The sequence below is a fragment of the Lacerta agilis genome, chromosome 7 (genome assembly GCF_009819535.1).
Source record: "Lacerta agilis isolate rLacAgi1 chromosome 7, rLacAgi1.pri, whole genome shotgun sequence".
In the NCBI taxonomy this organism is placed as follows: Eukaryota; Metazoa; Chordata; class Lepidosauria; order Squamata; family Lacertidae; genus Lacerta; species Lacerta agilis.
Window position 1 is genome coordinate 54,310,556 of NC_046318.1, and position 25,986 is coordinate 54,336,541.

Genomic DNA, 25,986 nt, shown 5'->3' on the forward strand with positions numbered 1-25,986 from the left:
CCAGAAGGTGGTTCGCCTAGGGCGCATAAAGCCCTAGCACCGGTCCTGGGTGAGGCTAAATTGTAGATCATGTCTGGAAGATACCTACGTGAAGCAATTTCGAAAGGGAAGAGGCTCTGTGTTAATAAGTTTGTACATGGTACAATGGAATGATGCTTGAACACTGACCGTGTCTATGTATTTAATGTGGCATCATGCTGGCTTGCATTATATAATTTTAAATGTTCATGCTCTCACACTCGTGGAAGTGTTGCACTGATGTGATTCCAGTGGCTCAGGTGCTACATCACTCTGTAACAGAAAAAAGGCAACAAGTGCTGATAATGCTTATTTTCCAGACTGCCAGTGTACCATGGCACAGTAAAATACATGCCAACCAAGTCATTCTAATTGCATTCAAATGATGGGGGCATCATTTTGAATGAAAATGGCTGCTTCTCATTATCGTCTGTGCCATATTCAAAGGCCCCTTTAAAAAGGTTGTTAGACAAAATGCATGCATCACTCTTGAAAGCAGCCTTAGAAACTCTTCTTGTCAGACAGCATCTTTTGGCTTGGCCTGTATCTGTTCTATATCAGTGACTGACAGGTGGAAAATGCTGTTGGAGCATTTACATGCCAACCGAGTCCTGTTGTTTTGGAGTGATGAAGAGTCTTTTTCCATGAGAATTTGTTTTCCTTTCAGAGAGACCGAGAATAAAGAGCCAGAGCAGTAATAAAAGCTAAATACCATTTCAGCAATCTGATATCCAAGCCTGATTGTAAAATTAATTCAGTCTTTCAGAGGTCAGTGTGTAATACTTGCAAAAATTGATGTCATGCATAATTAGCAAGCAGTGTACTGTGCGATAGACCACATTGCTTCTGTAGTCACTCATATTAAAATACTTCATAGAGCATAATAATAAATACCATGGCTTGTCAGATGGGCAAGATGTTTAGTTTCCCTTCCATCTATCTTAAAAGAAGTCAGATCTTAAGTTTATGGTCATTACGCGAAGTATGTGTGTTTAAAAGCCTGCGATAATGGCAAATGTGACTACATAAACAAAACATTTTTGAAGTGCATAAGCCAGTTCATGTATTGAATTAGGAACAAAGCAAATGGGTTCGAACCATGGCAGGAAGCCATGAGCATTTTGGGTGATGGGATTTGAGAACTTTCAGTGCATGCTATGGGCATGATGTTCATTGTGGAGGCAGCAGTGATGGGGAATACATCTGCTGCTATGATAGTGCACTAAGTCCTAACATAAAATGCTAGCATGCAGTCTAATGTGCTGAAACTTTAATGTCATTATAGCAGGTACTGTAAACATAAGAATCTGTCTAATGCAGAGGTGGGCAACGTAAGGCCCGTGGGCCGGATGCGGCCCAATCACCTTCTCAATCCAGCCCGCGGACGGTCCGGGAATCAGCGTGTTTTTACATGAGTAGAATGTGTGCTTTTATTTAAAATGCATCTCTGGGTTATTTGTGGGGCATAGGAATTCGTTCTCTCTCCCCCCCCTCCAAAATATAATCTGGCCCACCACATGGTCTGAGGGACAGTGGACCGGCCCACGGCTGAAAAAGGTTGCTGACCCCGCCCAACCTAATGCTTAGACTGGTGATCTGAGCAACCCAGTGCTGGCTATCCCGATTGGCCATCAGCTTTGAGCAATGTTAGAAACTCAGATATATAAGCTAATTGCCAAATGGCACCTTAAACCTAGGTTACAGTTGCCACAACAGAATGTCTAGGCATTTTTTGTGGTGGGGTTATTATTATTACTTATTAATAATAATTTCAGTTCTATACCGCTTTATATTTTAAAGGGGAAAAATATCTAAGCAGTTTGGTAAAGGTAAAGGGACTCCTGACCATTAGGTCCAGTCGTGTCCGACTCTGGGGTTGCGGCGCTCATCTCGCATTAATGGCCAAGGGAGCCGGCGTTTACAACACATTAAAACATCAAATAAAACAATCCAGAGTAAAACAAATTAAAGCTTCCAATCCCCCACGCCCAGTGCTAAAACAGTTTTCCAATCCATATTATAGAAAATTTGGGCCTGGAACTCAATATTGTAGAGAACTCTTAACAGTCTGAACTTCACTAGATGTACAGTATATGGTAGAGAACAAAAACTATTGCGTTAAGTCATATGTTTAAATGTTTTATTTGTATTCTGTTTTGGTTTATAAAATATTTATTAGTATGCCACCCTCAGCACTTACTTGCTTGAAGGTTGAAGGGGTAGACAGACATTTTAGAAATGTAAATTAGTAAAATGTAACCATTAGCTTAGTTCAGTGGTAAAGCATCTCTGCTTTGCTTACAGAGGGTCTTTGTCACCACCTTTTAAAATGGATCTCCGGTGACTGGGATGGGAAAGACTTCTACCTAAAATTCGGCAGAGTTGAAAATGTTAGAATTAGGATAAGGCATGTACACACACACACACAAATACACCCACACCCACACACCCCTATATTTGAAATATAGTTTGTGCATGTAATAATTTTTAATGCTTGAAGATTATTGATAGGCACTCTGATCCCAACTATTTGTGCTGGCAACGCTGACGTAATCCATTGAAGCTGGAAGGGCATGGTTTCCATCCTAATCATTTATTTCCAGCTCCAAAAAGCCTTAGGATCAAGCACTTACATGCTCTGACAATCCGCTTAAATTGAAACAGGTGTGTAGCTGTGATCTCTCTGGGCAGGCTAATGATCTTAGGTGGTTGTTTGTCTAAGTTCTTGCAGGATCAGACCCAAATGTAAGTTAAGCCGCACCTGTATTTACAAGCTGTATCGACTGAAGCATTTTAAATAACTAACATGATGTTTTTTCACCTGGTCTGATTATTCTGGTATGCAGATTCTGGAATGCTGCTATTTCTCCTGGCACTGGATCATGAGCATTGTGCAGGCCGCATTCTTGGGTTTGTTGTACCAGGTCAATTACAGGTCACAAAAATGTTCTTCCAAGAATTTGATGGACCATTAGGGTCTGTCAAAGATCCAGGAGAGTTTAAAAATAATATATAGAGGTATAGAAAATGTGACTGTTGTTTTGGAGACTTACAAACTATTCTGGGGACAAATGGATAACAAATAAAAAGTAAAACAACATTTTATAATGTCTAAGATTCTGTTTCAAATATAAAAAAGATGTCTATGTTTTTTTTGAAGCTTTGATAATCCTGACTTGAGACTCTTTCCTGATTCAGTGAATTCTAGATAGGTAATTTTTACAGTTGATTTTTAAATGATGTATTACGCAGCTGAGCAGAAGCCCAGCAAAAGTATGCAGTTTATAAAGAGGATGTGAAAATAGCCTAAATTCCCGTAAACACAAAGGTCATTGTTTATGGCTGGGAAAGATCTGAAGAGTTTTGTCATGTATTTCCTGGTAGCTGCTAAAATTGGGCCAAGATTTACTCTTTTTTTGCAAAAAGTTGAAAGTTAGAATACTGGGTTACTTTTCCTAATGAGTTAACAAGAACTCACTGGATGTATCATGACACATCTCCATTTTAATAAGCATATCCATAGCTGATATTTTAGCTCCGAAGGACAATAGACACTGATTCAATCACGAGCACACTGCCTTAATAATCTCCAATATAACATCAGGTTTTAATAAGCCTCCTGTTTGCAAGCACACATGTGCTTAAGACTGCCTGGAAACCAAATCAGCAGAGAGAAGGGATTACTTTAGATTACCCTGAAATATGCATTGTTTGAAATGGCCTCTGGTGACCAGCTTTCATGAATGGCTGATTTTACTTGTGGGGCACGTCATCTGGCTTAATTATATCAACATCCTTTTGTGTGGCAAGTGCAATTCTCAGCGAGTTGAAATATGAACCTCTAAAACAAAGCAAATTGGACAGCGAGAAAACAAAGTTAGGGAAAGTGTGTTAAAAGCTCACATCAGAGTTGTTTGTAAAAGAACTTTCTCTTGGATTATTTCACGTCACATATGGTTAATATAAACCTAAAGCTTGATACACTTAAACTCTTGATGAGGCCTATAAACTAACTGGCACAGAAGAGTGGTCTTAATCCAGCCACTTTGAATGTTTCTTTGCTCCCATGCAGAAATAAGGAACAGTCCAGATTTGATTTATAGGTGTAATTTTAGTCGTCATGGTTGAAAATTATGTATTTCTAGATCTTTTGGAAATTTGGAGATCAGGTGCAATAATCCAACAACACTTAAACACTTAATTTTTTTTTAGAAACCCTCGCTGTACAGTAATTTTGATTATCCCCAGCTCCAGTCATACCTACTCTTGGGCAGTGATATGTGGGGCAATTTCCCCCAAATATTGATTCCCCCATTTTGTAAGGTCATTAGTAACAATGCATGAAGGCCAAACTGCAAATATGATATTATGCAAGCTTGGCTGTTTTAAATTTGTACCTTTGTTCACTAAAATGCAAATAAACATGCTAAATTGGATCACTTTCTATGCCATTTGAAAAGATGCAAACTAAAAATTATTGTAATTTCCCCAGGGGGGAAATCCAGAAAATATTACTATTGTATTCTTTAGGAAATCTACATCACTGCCATTTGTCAGAGTGAAGTGGACACTTTGGGCACTTTGAGTGCCATGAAAGGGCAGCAAATGGTTGGTCATATAATTTATTATTGTTGTGTTTTTACTGCCACTCACAGGGAGGGGTGCTTGTGAGATCTTCAGAGGAGGGTCCAGGAGGGCCAATTGGCCTTGTTGCATTCAGGATCCAATGAAAAATAGTCAGATCAAGTTCCAGCAGGGCAAAGTCAAACAAGCTGAGGTGATTAGCAGGGGCAGGCAAAGCAGGGGTCACCTCAAGTGAGCTCACTCAAACAAAGCAGATTGGAGGTCCAGATAAACATAGTCAGGCAAAGCAGGGTCCAGCAAGGCAAATAAGCAAAGTGGGCAGCACCCTGGATAGCTCTGAGTAGAGTGTAGGCTGGAAGACAGGCTTACACACTGCTGCAGCAACCAGCAAACTTAGACTGAGCCTCTGCTTCTGCCTTGTCTCTGAGGAGTAGAGCCCTACTCTTAAAGGGGTCGTTGTCTCTGGAAGTCTTCAGGCTAGAGATGTACTGTTATCATGGGCTCTTTTGGTGAGGGAACACCCAATGAGGCATAGAAATTGATTGCTGATTCTGAGGGCCAATCTGTCTCCCAGTCCATTAAGTCCTCTGTATTTATGGCCTCTTCTCCTGAGAGTGAGGAGTCGGAGCCCTGGTTCATGACACCACCCAAGGAGGAGAATGCCTGCAGCAATTCCCATGATCACAGTGATCGGCAAAAGGATTTCTGTCGTCATGGAAATTACGCCTTGCTTAAACTGTGGCTGCCACCTTCACATTCTGTGGATTTAATCTGAAGGCACGTACTCTTCTGTTAGTAGAAAGGCTCTCTTATTCATGGAAGGACTGTTTCCAAGTGGAAGATGTTGTGTGAGGAAAAGCATTCCAAATCTAGAGGAAGCTCCCTGTTTGTGCAAAGTCATTTGTAATACATTGTAAGAGCTTATTTTCAAGTTAAACATGCCATGGAACCTTATTCGGTTTCCTGTACTGTACTGTAATGCAGCCCCTACTGCCTTGTAGTTGCTGGGCCCATGGAACAACACTAATTCATTTTCTCCTTCTGTTCATGGTTCTTTGGATCCAAGCCTAAATTTGTCAGTAAATAATTTCTTTACTCCTGTGAATATTTCCCAGGAGCTGGTTGGGAATGAAGACATGGGCAAAACCAGCCTAATGGAATGAACAAGTTTCCTTCAGTTTTAAAACAATTGGCAGTTTTTGACTAGTTTAAGTTGCTGCTTAGCATATACACTACGGTTATGGTGGATTAAAATATGTGTTACATTTTTGTGCCTATGCAGGAATATATGCTTGCATAAAAGTTTATGCAGAAATCCCCTGATTGTACTTTGTTAAATTACAACGTACTTTTTATGAGGTTACAAATCCCTATGCCTGCAGTTAGACTAAATTATAGTTGGTGGGTATGATAATTTATCCCCCAGCATGGGTTAAACATCATAATTGCAGGCAGATTAAATTTAGAGGTGAGCAAATAATTCTGATTGACTGATAAATATGTTGTAGATCAGACAGATAAATGCTAGGCCTAGATATTTAATGGCATTCTTCGTGTTCAGTATAAATCCAGTGCTTTACAACTAAGATTAATGGATTAACCTTTAAGAGGAGGCAGTAGATCCTGCTGTTTTCGACTTGCTATACTGGAAATGCATTTTCCATGCTGAGAGGCTTGCTTTCCCATAGGAAACTGGACTGCTAGCCCCGATTTTCTGAAATGATTGTTATGCTTGTTTTCCTGCAATATAAGTGCAGTGTTTGAAAAGTATTGTTCCCTACTTTAAAACCTTTTTTTTTCAGGGACTCTAATAAAACCCTGAAATTGAGTATGTGCGAAAACCAGCATTTTTCAACTGTCATATGCTTTTAGAAGAAAAATCGCCTTAACCTTTAATTTGTTTTTGACCAGAATTCTACAGTAAATTTCATGTGACTTCTTCATATATCTTACTAGGGTCAGCCTGGATAGCTCCATTGGTTAGAATGTGGTCCTGATAATGCCATGGTTGATAAATGCAGGATGCAGATTTAGTAATAACAATGTGCAAATGCTAATGTACCGGTATATGTATGTATGCATGTTTAGAAATGATCACTGCAATTTCAAATAGAAATTATTATTATTATTATTATTATTATTATTATTATTATTATTATTATTATTTATTGAATTTATATACCGCCCTATACCCGGGGGTCTCAATGGAATGCATCTCACCATAATAAGGAACTTGGTGACAAGGTGAACTCTTTTTGTCTTCCTATTTAAACTTGGACTGAGACTGGATAATCATTCAAAAAGACCACTCTTTAAGATACATAACACAGAGCATACGGTCACCCTAAAACTTACATTTCCAGGACTGTTAATTAAATGGGCTACCCAAACTCAAAAGTACACCTGTTCAAATAAAGTGGCATTTCATCTCTGATACATACATTGAAGATCAGTGGAAACGAGGTGTGTGAATTGAGCAGGATAAATAAGAATTTCACCACCACCACATACACACTAATCCTGAAGCTTCTGTATTTGTAACTCACTAACATATTCAACATAAGGAATGTCAAAATTATTCCTTGGCAATTATTAGGTAGGTAGGCTTCAGTCGGTACACTAGTCGTCTAAAGATGGATTGGTTGATTAACTAGTGGGAGCTAATTTTAATCTCTAAATTGAAGGTATGGGGTTTCCGTGTCTTCTTACTAATTTGGTTCTGATGTGAAAATAAAACTACTCAAGATTCTTTTTCAAGAAAGGGTTTTGTTTTATTAAACTGTAAGTTGCTTTGCATTTCTTTCTATATTTTAAGGCACTTAAGGCTCAAGTTAGCGCCAAAAAGGGAGTAGCCAGATCTTTGTGTAATTCTTGCTAGTTTATAGTCAGTATAGAAGTGAATTATTCCAATTCTGCAGGCAGGTGACAGCCAACTTGTAAGTAAACATTATCAAAAAATGCTTGTCATATTTGCCTTTCGCAGAAGTCTGATGTATTGATTTTGTTATGGCTTTCCAATGAACAGTAGATAGGTGGTTGCTATATTTGCAATTTGTGGGTTGTGTCTTACTCCATCAGGTTTGCACTTTTCATAGTTCCTCTAGATCTTGAGTCTTCGGTGACATCTATTGTCAAAAGTGCCTTTTCCAGGTTCACTGGGTGCACAAACTACAGCTTCTCTCAACCTATGGGGATTTGGATTTGGGGGTACATGGTCCAATAACTTCCGCATTCAAATACTGCAGTATGTTCTATAGTGTTGGTGCCTGAAAAGTGTTTAAAACTTACAGCTGAGGATTCTCATGAGTAGCTTGGCATCTCAGCCTCTGCTTAAAAGCTTGGTGGATAGGTGGGAAAACTTTGCAGCTCCTGTGGAGTCTTGCAATGCTTTTTACTGATCTTCAACTTGTGAACCCTGGCACTGCCTCCTAGATTGGACTTGTTCCTGCTAGTTCATAGCCTTGTAAGAGCTCTGTACTGTATTTGTCTCTTTCCATGTCTGTACAGTTAATCTGCTTTAATAAAGCATCACTTCGTCACTTGTAAGTCGGTGTACCTGCTGTCATGTTTTGGGTGGGAGGCAGGACACTTTGGACTAAATGGCACCATAGCATTTTAATTCCACGTAAGCTATTAATTGGAAGGGTCAGAACTGTGGTGCAAGAAGTGAAGTTTGTCTTTTTCTTAGTGTGTTCCAGATTTTTGTTTTTTAATCACTTATGCCAAAAGCTTCTATTTGTATTGGAAGGAAAACTCCCATGGGCTTTCAGCCCAGCTTGAGGTGGGGATTTTTGACGAGATTGTGGTGGAGAAAGTGTTATTTCTCTCCACCTGCTGACATCTTGATGCTGCTTAGTAGCTATTTACATTTTGGAAGAACATACACATCAGTTGTTCGCGTGCATCTAATGTCATGGCCATTGGTCCTTAGAGTTGTTGCGTTGTCAATGGATTGTACTAGAGCACAAATCTCCCTGTGTGCTTCTCTAGTGGAATGAAAGCAGTCCAAAAGTCGCAGACAATGCTGCTTCCAAAGTAAAGTGCTTCAGAGAGTAGTGTGTCCAGATCCAAAAGCTGTATATGAGGGGAGGTTGTAACAATGTTATTTGGAAAGACAGATGTAACACCCAGGCTAAAGACGTTGGTCATCACTGGCCTAAACCAATAATGCCCACGTGCATACATATTGAATAATGTGCAGTCTTTTGCATGTGGTGTAAAAACAATGTAAACACGATACACACTGTAATGGATCACAGATTGTCATGCAGGCTGGGCAGTTTCTTTGTACAGTTTTTTCTTTGATAAATGGGTTTTGCAGTTTTATAGCTCCATGTAACTTTTGCTGTAAAGTTGATTTCTTGTAGGATCAGCATGTATATGGAAAAGGGGTACATTCAAAATGCATCTCCGCTGATTCCATCTAGGAGACCTGATTACATGCCTGCCTGTACAAAAATATATTTATACTTTCTCCAAGTAGCTTATTTTTCACTTGCAGTCAATATGCTTTCATTTACCTTATGGAAGAAAGGCAACTTGTAGTCTCTTCTTGATCCTTGGACACTGCACAATACCTTGCGTTCACTTGCCATGTGTGAAGAACAAGGCCTCTCTTTAATTTTGACTGTTTCTCAAAGACAAATTGCAGTGTCTCTGAGGACACTTGTAGACTAGGGCAAAGCAGCCAACACAAACACTACAGTATGTTCTTGTATCCCCACTGATTTTGCAGGGGTGTTTCGTTGCTTCATTTCCTTCAGGAGCTAGAAGCCGGGCAGTGAGAGGATGGCAGCTTTTTAAAAGGTTGCCTTTGAATAAATAAGTGCTCGTGCATGGGGGACCTGGTAATGGATGTAGTGAGTAGTTGGGATTGTTGAGCCCTTCAAACCCTTTTCAGATAACTAATAGGGAAATGAATGCACAAGGGCATAGGGAAGTGCACAAAATATATGATACCTGGGCATCATCTGGGCATCATATATGATACTTCTGCATCATCAGGAGCCATACCTATTCAGGTTCCCTGGTTGCACAAGAGGTGTCTAGTCATGTAGAATATATTTAGAGCAGCCTGCCACCATGGTTCTTCCCCCCTCACACACATGTATTACATTTATATCATATTAGCATAGGAGGCTGCCTTAACTTAAATAAGGCCAAAGGTCCATCTAGCTCAGTACTGTTCACACCGGCAGTGGCTTTCCAAGGTGTCAGTCAGGGGACATTCTCACCTCTACCTGGAGATGCTAGGATTTGCACTTGGGACTTACTAAATGCAAGGTGGATGCTCTTCCACTGAGCCTGCTGTTCTTCCCCATCTTTTCTGCAGAGAAATAAAGGTGGCTTGATTGCCACCTTGCTTATCCCATTTTATTTCCGTAACAGTGTTAACATAATTTGGAATATAGCAATTGGGTCACCCAATGAGTTTAATAGTAGGATTGGTTTTGTAACCTAGGTCTTGCCAGCTTTCCCAAGTCCTACTCCAGCACTCTAACCCCTGCTCTACACTGGCTGACACCACACTTGGGGCCCCCTACATTTATATATTTTTTAGCCCAGCAGTCCATGTGGTGCTGGGCAGCTGCCATCTAAATTGCACGCAATGCTTCAGAGCAATGCTGTTTTGTGGGGGCATTGTGGAAAATTAAAAGCTAGGCTAGATCCAGCTTGCTGCAACCATCAAATAAATCCTGGCGAACTTCACTGATAGACAAGGGGACTCGCCAGAGCACACCTTGCCCCGGGCTGTAGAAAACCTAGGTCTGTTTGGGTACAACGCTATTTGGAAAAATTATCTAGGCCATGCAACTGATTCAGGAAATGCTACACATTTTCTCTTTCCTACTCCCACATGCTCCTCTTTTGACTTTATGTGAGAGGAGTCTGAGGTCTGCACTTTAAAGAGAATCCACAGGAGAAATTTCTGTTTAGCTTTTGCACCATGTGTAAGTGGCATTGCTGTTATCAGGCAGAAAAAAATACTTTATTGGTCAATAATCCTGTACTCCAGTTGGAGCAAGTGTTTGGAAACCAAAATATTTTTAAGGCGATTGAGAGCGAGAGCGAGAGAGAGAGAAAGAGCATGCTCAGACTAATTACTGACTTCCAGTCTACTTATCTGAATGTTATGTAGTCAGGGCGATAGCATTTAACTTAGCATGCAGAATCCTCTAGCATACTGCCTTTATGCTGTGATGTCAATCAGAGATTGGAATGTTTATGCACAGACAATGGAGCCCGGATTTCTTTGCTTACAGATGCTTGGAGGTTTTTGTTTTGTTTTGTTTTGTTTTTTTTTAAAAAAAAAACCTCCACACTCTCCTGGTGCAATTATCTCCCGAGGAGTGAGATGCATGACACTGTTTATAGGATATGTTGTGAAGTTTCAAGTAATAAGTGGGTGTGAAAAGAAAGAAAAATCCAGCATTTAAAAGATATATGTTTATTGCTGGTGGTCTGTGTCAAATTTCTCCCTAAGGAATTGCATCCCTCCTTTGTGTTTTGAAATGAGTGATGGGACCATCCCCACACCCCCTTTGCCTTCTCTGCTATGCTATGCTTCCATTTAATTAGTTCTGCTGATTTATCCCCTGCTAGTTAATGTTGCATGCCTAAATATGAAGTCTCAGGTGTGGGAGGACTGATTGTCTGATGAGTTGTGTTCCATTCTCATTAAGGCTGGTGTCACCTCTTTTCCAAGCCGACTTTCCCATGGAGCATGCCTCCTTGCACTTCGTCTGCCTTCAAGCCCTGTCTGTATTTTTTAAATAAAAATATATGGCCAATTAAGTTTCACATTAAGTTAGTATTATCGTGAGTTTCCATCGCTTGGTGGAGCCTCTGCCAATGGAGCAGAGAATGCTGGAGTGTAAGTGACTAACCTTTTTAGTCACAAGGCCCATCAATCATTTTCTGTTGTGGGTTTAAGTCTGCCACAGCAAGGAGACCCCTCCTGAGGTTGCATTAGGGCATACAATAGTGGGGCTGCTTGACTGACAGCCATTGAGAAAGGGGTTCTGATAGGCTCAGTGAGCCGAATCTGGAAATGGAGAATTGGGGACAAACGCTTGCTTAGAGTTGTCGTGCATTATAGATGATGTGCTCAGTCCCACTGCTGATTGATGAGGGACAGGGATATGGGCTTTCATGGTGCTGGGTAGGATCATCTGGACTGTCACTTAATATGAGCTCTCTGTTAAGTTGCAAACAGAAACAGAGCAGCATCAAATAATGTTGGAGATTACGGCCGACAGCCATGTCTTTATCTCTGCTTCAGAAGTGCAGGTGAGTTGGACTAATACAGCCCTGCTGCTTTGCATGTGCCTTGGGACGGGACCTCTCTTGAATGGAAAAGCAATGAAAGAAACGTAGTAATCTTTACTGAAGGGAAGAAGGCAAGCCCATTAGCTTTGCTGATTTTCTGGAGAAAACCTGGGCCTTACCAACCATTAGGCCATGTACTCACCGAAACTCCAAATATAAGGAGAGATGGATTTAAGTGACTTCTGTCTTTCCATGCTCCCAGGAAAGGATATCTGCCATGCTACACGAGAGACATACTGCATACTGCTGAACAGGGAATTAAGAGGTTATGAGGGCTTCTTCTAAAGAGGGCTTCTTCTAAAGAGGCTCAAAATGCTTTTTACTGGATCAGTTGTTTGGTTGTAAGTCATAGAATAATAGATTTGTAGAGCTGGAAAGGACCATGAGCGTCATCTAGTCTAACCCAAGTCACTTTGGGTTGCCCTGAGCAAGATAAAGTGGAAGAAGAAGAAGAAGAAGAAGAAGAAGAATAGAAAATAATGAGCTGTAAAGAAAACAGAAGCATCTCTGGAAGATGGCTGTGCAGCAAACCATAAAATACAGCTAGCACTAAATCTTGGAGAAGGAAAACCAAGGGCACTGCAGTTGAAAAATAGCGGTATCATTTTCAAAAAGCAACGTCCAGCTATAAGAACAGTTTTCTGTTCTGCCTTATGTATATTTAATCGAATGCAAGCTGAGCTTTAAACTAGGCTTGTTTGTTTCTCTCTCTCATTCATTCCTCTCCCCATCCCCCTTTTTATCCCTTTCATTCTCCAGAGCTTGAAAATTAAGGAACAGAAGCATTTGCACGCGGTTTTAACAGCAGTACTGGACAGATACAATGAATCATTATTGCATTGCATTTATATGGACTGTGCTTGGCACTGAACTGTTAAGGAGCCACTGTACTACTGTCAAATCCCCAAGGTTCAGAGGACGTGTACAGCAGGAGCGTAAAAATATCAGGCCAAACATTATCCTTGTACTCACAGATGACCAAGACGTGGAGCTCGGTAAGTCTGTTAAAATTTACTGCATAATTTCACTCAGTTATCTTTGGGTGTTTTTTAAAGATCACTTTCTGCTCTGTAAATGATCCTTAACATATTTGCCTTTCCTGCACATTATTATACTTATATGACAGATTTGTAAATCCTGCTCTGGGGGGGGGGGGGTCAATTTTCTCACTGCATTTGATAATTGATTCCCATTTTGTTGAGAGGTACATTGCAGAATCAATATATATTAATACTCAGCAACTTCTGATTAAATGAAACACTTTCTATTATTGTGTGTGGCAAGTCATGTTTGGAAAAGAAGGAAGCTGCCTGTCAACAGCAGCTAATTTTGCTAATAATGGTCCATTTCCCAACAGCATTTAAGCATTTGAAGTACTGTATCATGGAAGCATAGAGGAGAAACCACTTAGGAAACTAGACAGGAACTGTTACTGACTTTCTCCAGAGAACAGCCATAGGAAAGCCCTGGCTCTACCCAAATATGATTATATCAAGTCCTACCTAGTGAATAAACTATATAATGCACAATATCCATACTGTACATAATGTGTATTCAACATTCTATTACTTTTACACTGCTAATTTCATACAATTTGCACACATCTTTGTAATATGCTGGACAGTGATATTACAGTCATACCTTGGGTTATGGCTGCTTCAGGTTGAGTGTTTTCGGGTTGCGCACCGCACCAAACCCGGACGTACCAGAACGGGTTACTTCCGGGTTCGGTGCTTCGTGCATGCGCAGAAGCGCCAAATCACAGACATGGTGCTGTGGGTTACGGATGCTACGGGTTGTGAACGCACCTCCCACACGGATCATGTTCGCAACCCAAGTGTCCACTGTATACAGGCTATTACTGAAGTTGACTTTTTATGCCTGTTACGTATTATTGCTGCAACAGAAGACCTCTTAGGAATGCAGTTGCATGCTACTTTATTTCTATTCTGGAGAATAGGTTGTACTTACTTGGGGCAAACTCTCTCAAGGCAAATCTTTTAAAAAAAAATGTAGGATAAACACCAACAATTGGGAAACACTGGCCTGCGGGTGCTCCAATTGGAGTACAGCCTTTACCAAAGGTGTCTTGGATTTTGAAGATGCTCAAACTCAGGATGAAAGGGAGAAACGTGCTAAGAGGAAGGCACATTTGGCAAACCCTCACCTTTAAAAACTCCCGCCTGGAAACTTCTGTCCCCACTGTGGAAGGACGTGTGGATCGAGAACTGGCCTCCACAGTCACTTACGGACTCACTGTTAAGACTGTGTTCAGGGAAGACAACCTTACTTGGCTACGAGTGATTGCCAAAGAAGAAGAAGTCCTAGGATCAGAGGCACCAACTTGTGAGGGTGATGGGGGGGGGGAGGTTCTCATAAAGGATGCTATTTTAGCAAAAAATTCCTTGCAGCCCAGTAGGTATAGCCAGTGCAGGCATTGGGATGTCTACTGTCAGAGGTGCCAGCTTGCGAGGGCGATGGAGAGGGTAACATCACACATGTGATGTCCCAATGTCGTGAGGAGCTGGGGGCCACCCTACTCCTACAATTTCCTCCAAGGGGAAGAAACAAACCACCACTTTGACTCAACTTTTAGTTCAAAGCAGCAGTCATGGCTTCCTTCTTTCCGAGCAAACCATGAGTGTTGATTTGCTCACAAAGCTAAGCCAACCCTGACGTTTGTTCTTCTCCAGCTGGGAAAAGGGAGGAGCAAAGAGGGTAAGATTGAGAAGAACTGTACGTATTAATAAGCTGCTTGTTCGCAGTAAGCCATAGGTTATTTTTAACTATGGCTTTTCACAATGCGTGAACCAATGCTTTGTATCTTCCAGGAGACTAAAATCTTACTTTTCATAAAATGAAACTTTAACCTCTGTGAACAAACGTCCTCTTCAACCACAGCTTGCACCCTTGTAGCGGCAAATATCTTTGGTGAAGTAAAACATTTAATTTTGTTGAAAATAGAACTTGGCAAATTTATAGACAAATGATCCACATGGCTGTATGGCTCCTGAAGGTAATGCCACGTGTGTGAACCCACTGCAGGAGTACTAACTGTGTTTGTTGATATCCAATAAGTTATAACTCCTGATACAGCTCTTTCTTGTTTTTTAGGTTCTTTGCAAGTGATGAATAAAACCAGGAAAATAATGGAAAATGGAGGTGCCACTTTTGTCAATGCATTTGTAACGACCCCAATGTGCTGTCCATCTCGTTCCTCGATGTTGACAGGAAAATATGTTCACAACCACAATGTTTATACCAACAATGAAAATTGTTCTTCTCCTTCCTGGCAAGCGACGCATGAACCACGTACCTTTGCAGTGTATCTGAACAACACTGGGTATAGGACTGGTAAGATTCTACCTCCCCCCCCTTTAAAACCTTTGATTAAAAAATAACCTTGTTCTTTAAAATGCCATCAGGGTTATTGTTGGAAGGCATGTGTCACAGCAACCTTGTTGAAACAAGAGCTGGGTCTTTTTGTTGTCTAAATGGGAAACCAGAGAGAACCTATGCATAGCAGTTTGAGTTAAAATAATAGACTCATAGAATTGCAGAGTTGCAGGGGACCCCAAAGGTCATCTAGTCCAATCCCCTGCAATGCAGGAATCTCAACTAAAGCATTCACAACAGATGGCCATCCATATCTGCTTAAAAGCCTCTGATGAAGGAGACTCTCTGCCACCTTCCAAGTAGACTATTTCACGGTCAAACAGCTCTTCCCGTCAGAAAGTTATTCCTGATGTTAAGTCAGAATCTCCTTTCTTGTAACTTGAATCCATTGGTTCAGGTCCTACCCTTGAGAGCAGGAGAAAGCAAGCTTGCTCCATCTTGCATGTGACAGCCCTTTCAATATTTGAAGATGGCAGTGCTTGAGAGAGACCTAAACCAGGGATGTGGAACATGTGGCTCTCCACATGTTGTTGAACTACACCTCCCATCATCCCTGACTATTGGCCATGCTGACTGTGGCTTATGGGAGTTGAAGTCCAACTACATCTAGAGGGCCATAGGTTCCCCATCCCTGCTATCAGCCTGCCATGGTAGGCAGATAAAGGTTTGTGTTCAGGGGCAGGATACCTCTGAGGACTGCTGCGTTTATGGGTTCCTGGAAGCTTTTAAAAGCATATGGCTGGTCATTGTTGGAAATGAACTACTAGTCTATATCAACCTTTTGGTCTGATCTTTCAAGGTACCTCTTACGTTCTTAAGGCAGTAACAAACAACAGTGGAAAGATGTGAACAGGTCAGGCAGAATGGATTTCTTTGGATGGCAGTATCTGATTCCCTTTCTGAAATTGTCTTGTTTAAGTCTCAACCACATTGTAACTACCTTATGTGTTTTTTATCATGACTAAAATAAATGTCCTAACTTGAAAGTTTAAGAAGGGTTCTCCTGTACTGACTTTGTCAGTGGAATTTCTGTGAATTGTTGAGCCGGGGGTGGGGAGGATGAAGCTGTCCACACACCTCCTCCTCCTCCTCCTCCTCTTCTTCTTCTTCTTCTTCTCCTCCTCCTCCTCCTCCTCCTCCTCCTCCTCCTCCTCCTCCTCCCCCTCCCCCTCCCCCTCCTTCTTCTTCCATGCTTTTCCTATCTGCGACAAGGAGTTTAATACTTTTCCAAGGCAGATCTGAATAACTGCTGACAAACGATGCATGGAGTCTTTTTTTGTTTTATAACACTTATAGTGATAGAAAAACTTCACTTTGTGGAGATCTGTTTCATGCATTATGCTGCCTACATGGCTGTCACTGAGAGAAAAAAAATACCAAAAAGATGCCTTCTATGTCAGAAGCCCTTTACAAATCGGCTCCAATGTGGCTCAAGCCAATTGTAAACACAAAGAGATATTTTGCTTGTATGGTTTAAACTGGCCCGAGTGTTACAGGATCTTCATATGATGTCCTGTGTGGAAAAACACTTATTAATATAGCAGATTGTTGCCATTATAAAACAAACAAACAAACCAATTACATATTAATATAACAGATTGTTCCCATTGTAACATATGAAGCAGGCCAACTTATGCAGGGGACTTTTTACTAGAACACTATTACATTTTAATTTGGTTTTGTCCTCACTGCCATAACTTTTGTTGAGAAAATATTTGTATACATCAAAGCACAGGTGGTGAACCTGTGGCTTGCATATTGTGTTGAACTACTTTATTTGTTATTTCATTATTAAGCTGTTCTTCATTTTTTGAAAAAAAAAGTCACAGAGCTGTTTACATAAAGAGCAATACTATTAAAATCTCAGGAACTTGGTTATCAGCTCCAAACAGCAGTGGCATAATACAGCTAATCAGCTGTCCAATAGATTAGAAGTCTCAAGGGACTGTATAAAACAACATCAAAGGCCCATAACTGGCAAAACTGCATGCTCCATGCATCCTCCATGCAGAGTACTATTACAGTAATCAAGATGTAAGATTACTAGGGCATAGAATACTGTAGTAAGGCTATCTTGGTCCAGGAATGGCCATAGCTTACCAGAAAGTTGTAGCTGGACATAGGTGTTCCTATCAGCCCCAGCCAGCCAGCACAGCCAATGGCACTGCCAGCATCTGGAGGGCAGCCATTGGCTACCTTTCAACCAGGCATATAGCTGTATATACACAGATGATCATGGATAATTGCTTTTACTTAACTGAAGCACTAAAATAGCTTGTATTGAACAAATTTGCAGTAGTCTATTCAAGCATCATACAGTAATTAAAAGAGTTCAAAATGCTTAGCAAACCTTATGTTGTTAGACAACCAGGTAAGGGTTGCAGGTGGGCAACTGAGATAGAGTGACTTGCCTAAGGCCAGCTACTGAATTCATGGCAGAAGTGAGATTCAAACCAGGGACTTGTAGCTCAGTCTCTTAGCCGATATTCAACGAGCTCCAACTCCTCGCCACTGCCCAGTCCTCCTGCATCTCTTTCTCTATCATGCTCTTTCCCTCCCAACTTACATTATTCAACTTAGCATACACTCAACAGCTCCATTCAGTTGCTATGCTATATAAACTCCACTTGGCATAAATAGTCTCTCAAATACTGAATGCCTCTTCCTTGAAGGATGTTGGCGTTTGTTCTGTTCTGTTAGTATGCTCTGTTTTCTCTGTTACCTGGTTGCGGGAATCACAAGAGGGCAGAGCACTGCTTTGAACATGGGAACATAAGAGGAACCCTGCTGGGTCAGGCCGATGGCTCACCTAGTCCAGCATCCTGTTCTCCCAGTGGCCAACCAGATCCTGTGGGAAACCCACAAGCAGGACCCCAAGGACATGTTTTGATCCAGAGCCCATTTTGTTCTCTGGTTTTATGTCAAGAACTCCATTGAAATTAGTTGGGCAATCCCTGGGGAGAGGAATCCCCCTGTGTCACGCCCCTGCAAATAGCTGGAGCAAGCCAAACTTGGGGAGTTTTTTGGGCATGGAGTGGCTTCTACAAATCGCTTTAAAAAAGAAACACACAAGCACTTGTTTCAAAGGGGCATGCCTGTGATTGAAGCAATTATGAGAACTGCAGGCCGGTGTTTAGGAGTGTTGCAATTAAAGGGTCTCCTGGGAAATCAGACACATTATCACAGACGGCTTGTGTGTGCAGACACTGGAATGACATTGGAAAGTCAGCTTTCGTTTGAAGCATACTACATGGAAAAGCAACCACGACCCATTAGCAGCTAAAACAGACAAAAAAGGTCTAAAAACTCTAGGATTGTTGCCAACTAAGTTCCAGTCAGAGTAGACCCTGCCTCCACCTAGTTCCAGATACAGACGTTGCCCAAACTTGCAGTTCAGTTTTTCAGCGTTGGTGCCGGGACAACGTCATCCACCACATATCATGACGTCAGGCTAGCTTAGGGGGCACAGTGCAGGCTGCATGGCACACAGCTCTATCCTCAAAACACCTCACCACCAGTTATCACCACTCGGCCCCTGTCACCTGATGTACCTTCCTAATGATAGGGACAGCCCTGCTAAACGTAGGATATTACTGAGCCATGCCATTTTATTTTATGCTTTCCTTTGAGACAGCTGCTTAGAAAAACGTAAGGAAATCAAGTTTAAGGAAGCGCAGTGTAATTCTTCCCTGACCAATTCCTCATTTGTCACCAAATGCTTCTTAATTGTCTGGGTATCAAGTATAATAATTGTTCACCTTGCGAAGGATTGCTGTTTACACAAGCTCAATTAGGCATAGTCAAAGAGACTGCCATTATTCTGAGCTGGCAAAGTATGTTACATGTGCTTAAACAATGGCACTGTGTCCTGGGAACAGTTAGCAAAACTGCCAGTATTGCAGATAAAATCTGTCTCATTAAAATGCAAAAATCTACATTTATCTTTGCTATTATCCCTGTGGGCACCATTAGATACAATAATGAAAAGATGTTCCCTGAAATGGTATTACTTTTTAATGAGACATTTTATTCACTCAGCTGTACTTCGTATTTTATTAATTATACAAACAGAAATGGCTTCCTAATTCTCATTGCTTCTGTTTCTAAATATGTATGTTGCCTGTGGCTATCATGAATAGATTTCAGACATGAGCAAGGAAAAAAGCTTCACAGTTGCAACCGGTTGGAGCATGTAGATAAGGTTTTGTTTGTTTTAATGAGCCAAGTGTAAAAGAAGGAAAAAAACAACAGAGAATACTACAAATGTAGAAAATTTCAAAGCCCAATGCAGGATGCTGGTTAGGCCTATTGCTCACAAGGCACTTGTACACTGTCCTGTGCATTATTACCTGTTTTTAAGCTGTCTAGTGGGAAAGTGGCTTTCTTTTTCATTTAAGTAAAAGGATGGCTGTATTTACATCATCATTGATTTGGTATACAGCATTTATTTATTTATGAAAATATTTACAGATCAGCCTCTTACGGATGGATCAGTTCCACACTGCCCCAACCTGGCTGCTACTTTCTCCCACTCCAGCCATGTTTCAATATGTGGCACCAATGCCTGTGCTGGGAGGGCAGCTACATGGCCTCCACAGTGCTGGCCACTCTTGCAGTATAGTAGGAATAAGAGATTCTTATTGGACAGGAATTGATGAGAACAAAGAAAGAAATCAAAGTAGTTTGTGCAGTACAAAAGGGCTGGAGAAATAATCAGGAATTTAAAGAACAAAGGTGTTTTGTCCTGATAATTAAGTACTTGGCATTTTGTTATAGTTCAAAAAATTATTTATATTCGTAACCCCATCACATCATGATGATGATTTTGTTATGATGCTAGGGTCAGTTTTTCTCCACTTGTCTTGACAGGAAGTCCTGATTTCAGTCCACAACAAATCCAGCCTCTCCTGAAGGGAACATGTATTACAGTGGTACCTCGCAAGACGAATGCCTCGCACAACGAAAAACTCGCTAGACGAAAGGCATTCGCTAACGAAAGGGTGACTCGCAAGATGAATTTTTCTATGGTCGTGCTTCGCAAGACAAAAATTTCAATGCATTCCTATGGGAATTAAATTCCTATGCATTCCTATGCATTCCTATGGTCGTGCTTCGCAAGACGAATTTTTCGCAATACGAAACGACTCGCAGAACGAATTAATTTCGTCTTGCGAGGCACCACTGTACTTATTTTTGTCCCATCAGGGCAGTGAACATGGTCCACTCCTTTACCTTCAGCTATAAGGTAGATTTTTGTAGGGATGAAGGAGATGGCTATCAATGGCTGCTAGCCACGAAGGCTATGCACTATTTCCACAATTGGAGACAGCAATGCTTCTGATGGAAACCATGGGAGGGGTGAATGCTCTTGTGCTCATGTTCGGCTCACTGATTTCCCACAGGTACCTGGCTGGCCACTGTGAGAACAGGGATGCTGGACTAGATGGGCCATTGGCCTGATCTAGCAGGCTGTTCTTACGATTTTATAGCTTTGAACCTGGATCCCCCCCAGGCTAATCTGGTATCTGCTGTTTGGAAGGAAAATGTCCCCATGTTTGCTTAGCTCTAGAAGAATATGGTTCATTGAATTAACACCAGATTAATGGCTGCTTGAAAAGACGAGGTGGTTTTATTTCATTTCCCTCCATATGGTAATTAAAGCTACAGCTACTTAGGTAAATCAGGAAGTGAGTGAAATCTGAGAATCACTGTGTCTGTGCATGGAAAGTCATTTAGAAGAGCAGTGCTATGAAGAATTCCTGTCTCAATTCTCTTGTAGTAGCCAAGCTCTCTTTCTGCTCTTAAACACTTCTGAGCTGGGAAACTTGTGGCAGTAACCTTGGAAAATTCCAGTTAGCTCTATAAAAGTGCCCTTAATAGGTCTGGATCATGTCACCTAAATATTAAGTTTTGAGGCCACCTGCTCACCGACCTGTGTGACAGTGAATTATGTTAATAGGCACTTACCGGTATACTGGGAGTGGAGAAACTTTTTTAGCCGGAAGGCCATGTATTTCCTTCTGGGCAATCTACCACAGGCCACAAGCCTGTGGTGGGCGGAGCCAGAGGCAAAAGTGGGTGGTGCAATGAACATTATTTTTACCTTTGTACAGTGGGCTAGTTTCTACATAGCCCTACACTCATGTAATCATCTCTATCCTCCATCTAGGCAAACAAAAAGCATTGACAGAATTCAATGATATATTCCAGCCAGGCACACAAGGAAGGTGCAAAGTAGGGCTGCTAAGGATTCAGGCCTAAGGAGAGGGGATTGTTTTGGGTGCCAGGTAGAGACCCAGTGTGGCGTAATGCTTGGAGTGTTGGACTAACATCTGGGAGGTGTGGGTTCAAATCCCCACTCCACCATCAAGCTCACTGGGTTGTCTTGGGCCAGGCACCATCCCTTAGCCCAGGGGTGCCCAAACTTTTTTCAAAGAGGGCCAGATTTGATTATGTGAATGTGTGTGAGGGCCAACCAAAGTTGTTGAGCTTTTTTTAGGTTTTTACCCCAGAACATATACTGCCACAGGGACCGGATTAAATTGACCGGCAGGCTGCATAAGGCCCCCGAAACGGACTTTGGACATTCCTACCTAGCCTAACCTACCTCACAGGGTTGTTGTGAGGATGAAATGGGGAGGAAGAGAACCATGTGTACCAACTTGAGATACTTGGAAGATAAATATGGTATAAAAATGTAATAAAGAAATATTTTATAAATAGAGAGGCCTTAAGGGTCCCATTTGGTCCCTGGGCCTGAGCTTCCCCATCACTTACTTAAATTAACAAAGGTGTAGTTAAAGATATAATACTTCAAACATATGGTTTCTAGCTGTGTCTAAACTGTGGGCTTTGAAGAAAAAGCAATTGTTTGCTGTAAATTAATCAACATATTCTTACAATCTACTGCACTTCTTGGTATTTCTACTGTACTTCTGTTTGTAAACTGCTTTGAAAAATAAATAAATAAATACAAATGTCTGTTCATCCATGCATTTTGGGTGTGACCCAGACCAAGGATCTACGCCCAGGAGTGCAACCAAACCTACATTTCACCTTTCTCTTTTCACAGCTTTTTTCGGGAAATACCTCAATGAATACAATGGCAGCTACATCCCTCCTGGCTGGCGAGAGTGGGTTGGATTAATCAAGAACTCTCGTTTCTATAACTATACTATTTGTCGCAATGGCCTTAAAGAGAAGCACGGCTTTGATTATGCAAAGGTATTGCACAGACATGTTTCCATAGTATTACGTGCTATCTGTACAACTCTCCTTTTTTCCTTCATGCTAGAAGAATTAATGTAATGTTCAAGATCCCGCGATTTCTGCCCACCCATGGCCTTAAATCCTGTGTTCTGATCTGTAGGGTTAGAACTTCTTTGAAATGTAACTGCGTTCACAGAACGGAAATCCCATTCAGTGCTGCAGTGAATTTGTAATGGACCCCACCCCCCTCGACTTAAATGTGATTTAATTAGGATTTGTGTTCTCTGGTACACTTCAGAGTTTTTTTCTATAGAAAAGAAGTACATGCATTTATTAAATACTTTAAGGAAATTATTGCATTTTTAAAACACCCTGGAACTCAAAAAGGTGGTTGAGTTTCAGGTGCGAGAAGAAGTTAGCTGGAAATCAGGGGTAGGGGTAGAATACCTTCAGTGAATTTTCCCTTGAAATACTGTATAGCCACTCCTCAACCATATTTTGAACTTATAGGAGTTTGAGGAGTTATTTGGGGAGTTCCATGGGGTGAGTTAATTTGTAGGTTCTTCGAGATGGGGTGAAACTGATCACAGCTGTTCGGGTTGCCCTAACAGTGTTGTGCAAAATGCACTCGGCCTCCTTGCAGTGTTTGCTTTTGCAGCTGTTCAGGAATTTGTATCCACGTTGTTTGATTGATTAGTCATGGCTGGAAGTGTTTGAAGCTGCACACGTTGTCTTGGAGCTCTTCTCTGGAGCTCACACCCATTCGTTGGGCCAAAAATGGAATTGGCAGGTGCCTTAATTATTGAATTTTCATCTTTACATTTTTTTGTTCCCTCCTCTTTCTTGCAGATTTTCACATTACTTCCTTGGCTCTCCATTAAGCTAGGGGTGTTGTTGTTGGGGAGGGGGTTGGGGGTTGGCAAAGGACTACAGTAGGCTACTTTGACAACAGCAGCTGCACTGCTTCCTTAAACGATGCAATTTAAAAAGAAGACTCACTGGTGGTTAGATGTGTTCGTGCACATTTTAAGTTATTTAAAATATTTTATAAGTTGCTCTTCACCTGATTCTGATTCTAGGGCAGCACACAAACACTGTGTGTGTGTGTGTAAGTAAACAAATAAGCAATTAAAACCATTACGTATGAGATGGCTTAGACAATGTTAAGTGGCAGTATGAATTAAAATGTTTTAACCTTGCACCAAAATGACTGCAATGTGGGTGCCAGGCGAGCCTCTCTAAGAGGGCATTCTAAAGTCAAGGTGTCATCACTGAAAAAGCCATCTCTGAATAATGCTCGTCTGCCAGAGAAGGCAATTGGAAGAGAACTTCAACAGCTCCTTAAGAAATGAGCGGGATGATTCTTATTGTAACAAGAACACAGATAGCATGACACTGAGTCTGAGCTATGATCTAGGTCACACTTCCTCAACCTCGGCCCTCCAGATGTTTTTGGCCTACAACTCCCGTGATCCATAGCTAGCAGGACCAGTGGTCAGGGATGATGGGAATTGTAGTCTCAAAACATCTGGAGGGCTGAGGTTGAGGAAGCCTGATCTAGGTGAATATTCCTGGTTCAGATCTCACTTCTTTCGTAAACTCATTATGTTGCCATAGCATGGTTTTTTCAGTGACAGCTTTCAGCCAGTGGTTGCATTTGCGCAGTTCCACAAAATCACTGTTTATTGTGCTGAGAGCAATATGCAGCAAGCCTTGGTCTCATGCACTTCCCAGATTCCTTTCTTTGGTGCAAGTTGTTAATAATAATAATAATAATAATAATAATAATAATAATAATAATACGCCACCCATCTGACCGGGTTTTTGGCTGGAAAGAGGCATTTTCTCTTTCCCATTAAACACAGCTTGTTATGCAGGTCAGCAAACTCGTTTACTGTTATCTATGGGTTGTGTCCAATGCTAGTCCAAGCCAGAGTAAATCCATTGAAATGAAGTGAATCTTAAGGTAGTCACGTTCATTTACTTCAGTGGGTCTGCTCTGAGTATGACTAGTGTTTGCTTAAACAACCATGCCTAACAATCACCGTATGTCAGTTTGGACAAAGTCTAAACTATGGTAAATTAGAAACTCCTTGCAGCTGCACCAAAGGGAGGGGGAGTGTATGAGTCACTGTGACTTGCTCTTTTCACACTAAACTATGGCTACATCTGAACTAGGTCATTTTGAAAAGTAATAACCTTAAAAAAACATTGTACATAAAATAGATAAAGTGTATTCCATTTGTGCATTATCATTGTATTGTAATTGGGTCAGAAAGGCCTGTGTTCAGTTCCTTCCTTGTCTCTGAATTTACTGTCTTAAGCCACCCTTTCCTCTGTTCTTGCTTTGCCTTGACACCTTTTGCCTCCGTTCTCCCTTGCTATCCTGTTTGTTAATCCTTCCCAGAACACAGCTGTTCATCTGGGCACAGACTTGACTTTGGAACGGAATTGTAATTCTGGTGTTTGGGAATTGTGTCTGCGTCTTTAGCCCAGCTTTTGAAACTGGAGCCTGAGAGAAATCACATTTGTTTCATAGCTCACCCTAGCAGAATGAAGCACTGTGATATGGTCTGGTATAAGCGATGCACTTGGCAATTCTTGTTTTTGTGTTGAATGTCTGTTCCAGGACTATTTCACAGATTTAATCACTAATGACAGCATTAATTATTTCAAAACGTCTAAGAGGATGTATCCCCATAGACCTATAATGATGGTGATCAGTCACGCGGCCCCCCATGGCCCTGAAGACTCTGCGCCACAGTTCTCCGAGCTCTATCCAAATGCTTCCCAGCACATGTAAGTTAAACATTGCACCATGACTATGCTGATGATTTGACTGCTGCTTAAATACCCCTGCATAAAACATGGCATTGCTGTTTAGACTAAAAAAAAGGGGGGAGGGAGCTTTTTCTTAATTGTGTATCATGCCGCTAGATGTCAGGATGACAGCTCATGATTTTCTTTGCAGAGGTTGTTTCTGTTGGAGGTTTCTGTCTCTTTGGTGACTATAGGAGAACCTTGGAGGCTTCTGTGTAGGGTGATATGCACCAAATGTTTCCGCTATTTTGCAGGTTCTCTTCCTATTTTTCTGCCCTGGTCCGTCAGGTAAATGGGCTGTAGATGGGCTGCTAACTTATGCCCACTTACCTGGAGTAAGCACCATTGCACTCTAATACAATTAGTTCTAATAATATGTGTACAGTGGTACTTTGGTACCCGAACAGCTTAGTTGTCAAACAAACCATCTCCTGAATGCCGCAAACCCGGAAATAAGCGTTCCGGTTTGCGAACGTTTTCCAGAAGCCAAACTTCCAACGCGGCTTCTGATTGAGTGCAGGAAGCTCCTGCAGCCAATCGGAAGCCGCACCTTGGTTTTCGGGAGTTGAACAGACTCCCGGAACAGATTAAGTTCAAGAATCAATGTACCACTGTATAAGATTATAGATG

At 41.3% G+C, this 25,986-nt stretch overlaps 1 protein-coding gene across 7 annotated transcripts in view; it reads left to right on the top strand.

Annotated features, from left to right (window-relative positions):
* Positions 1-25,986, top strand: part of SULF1 (sulfatase 1) — a 100,780-nt gene that overhangs the window by 36,304 nt on the left and 38,490 nt on the right. For all 7 annotated transcript variants that reach the window (XM_033155354.1, XM_033155358.1, XM_033155357.1 and 4 more), the window contains 4 exons: positions 12,691-12,926; positions 15,046-15,285; positions 22,400-22,551; positions 25,166-25,335. In XM_033155354.1, coding sequence (XP_033011245.1) covers positions 12,755-12,926; positions 15,046-15,285; positions 22,400-22,551; positions 25,166-25,335 — 734 coding nt within the window. In that variant the 5' untranslated portion in view covers positions 12,691-12,754. The remainder of the gene's footprint in view (positions 1-12,690; positions 12,927-15,045; positions 15,286-22,399; positions 22,552-25,165; positions 25,336-25,986) is intronic.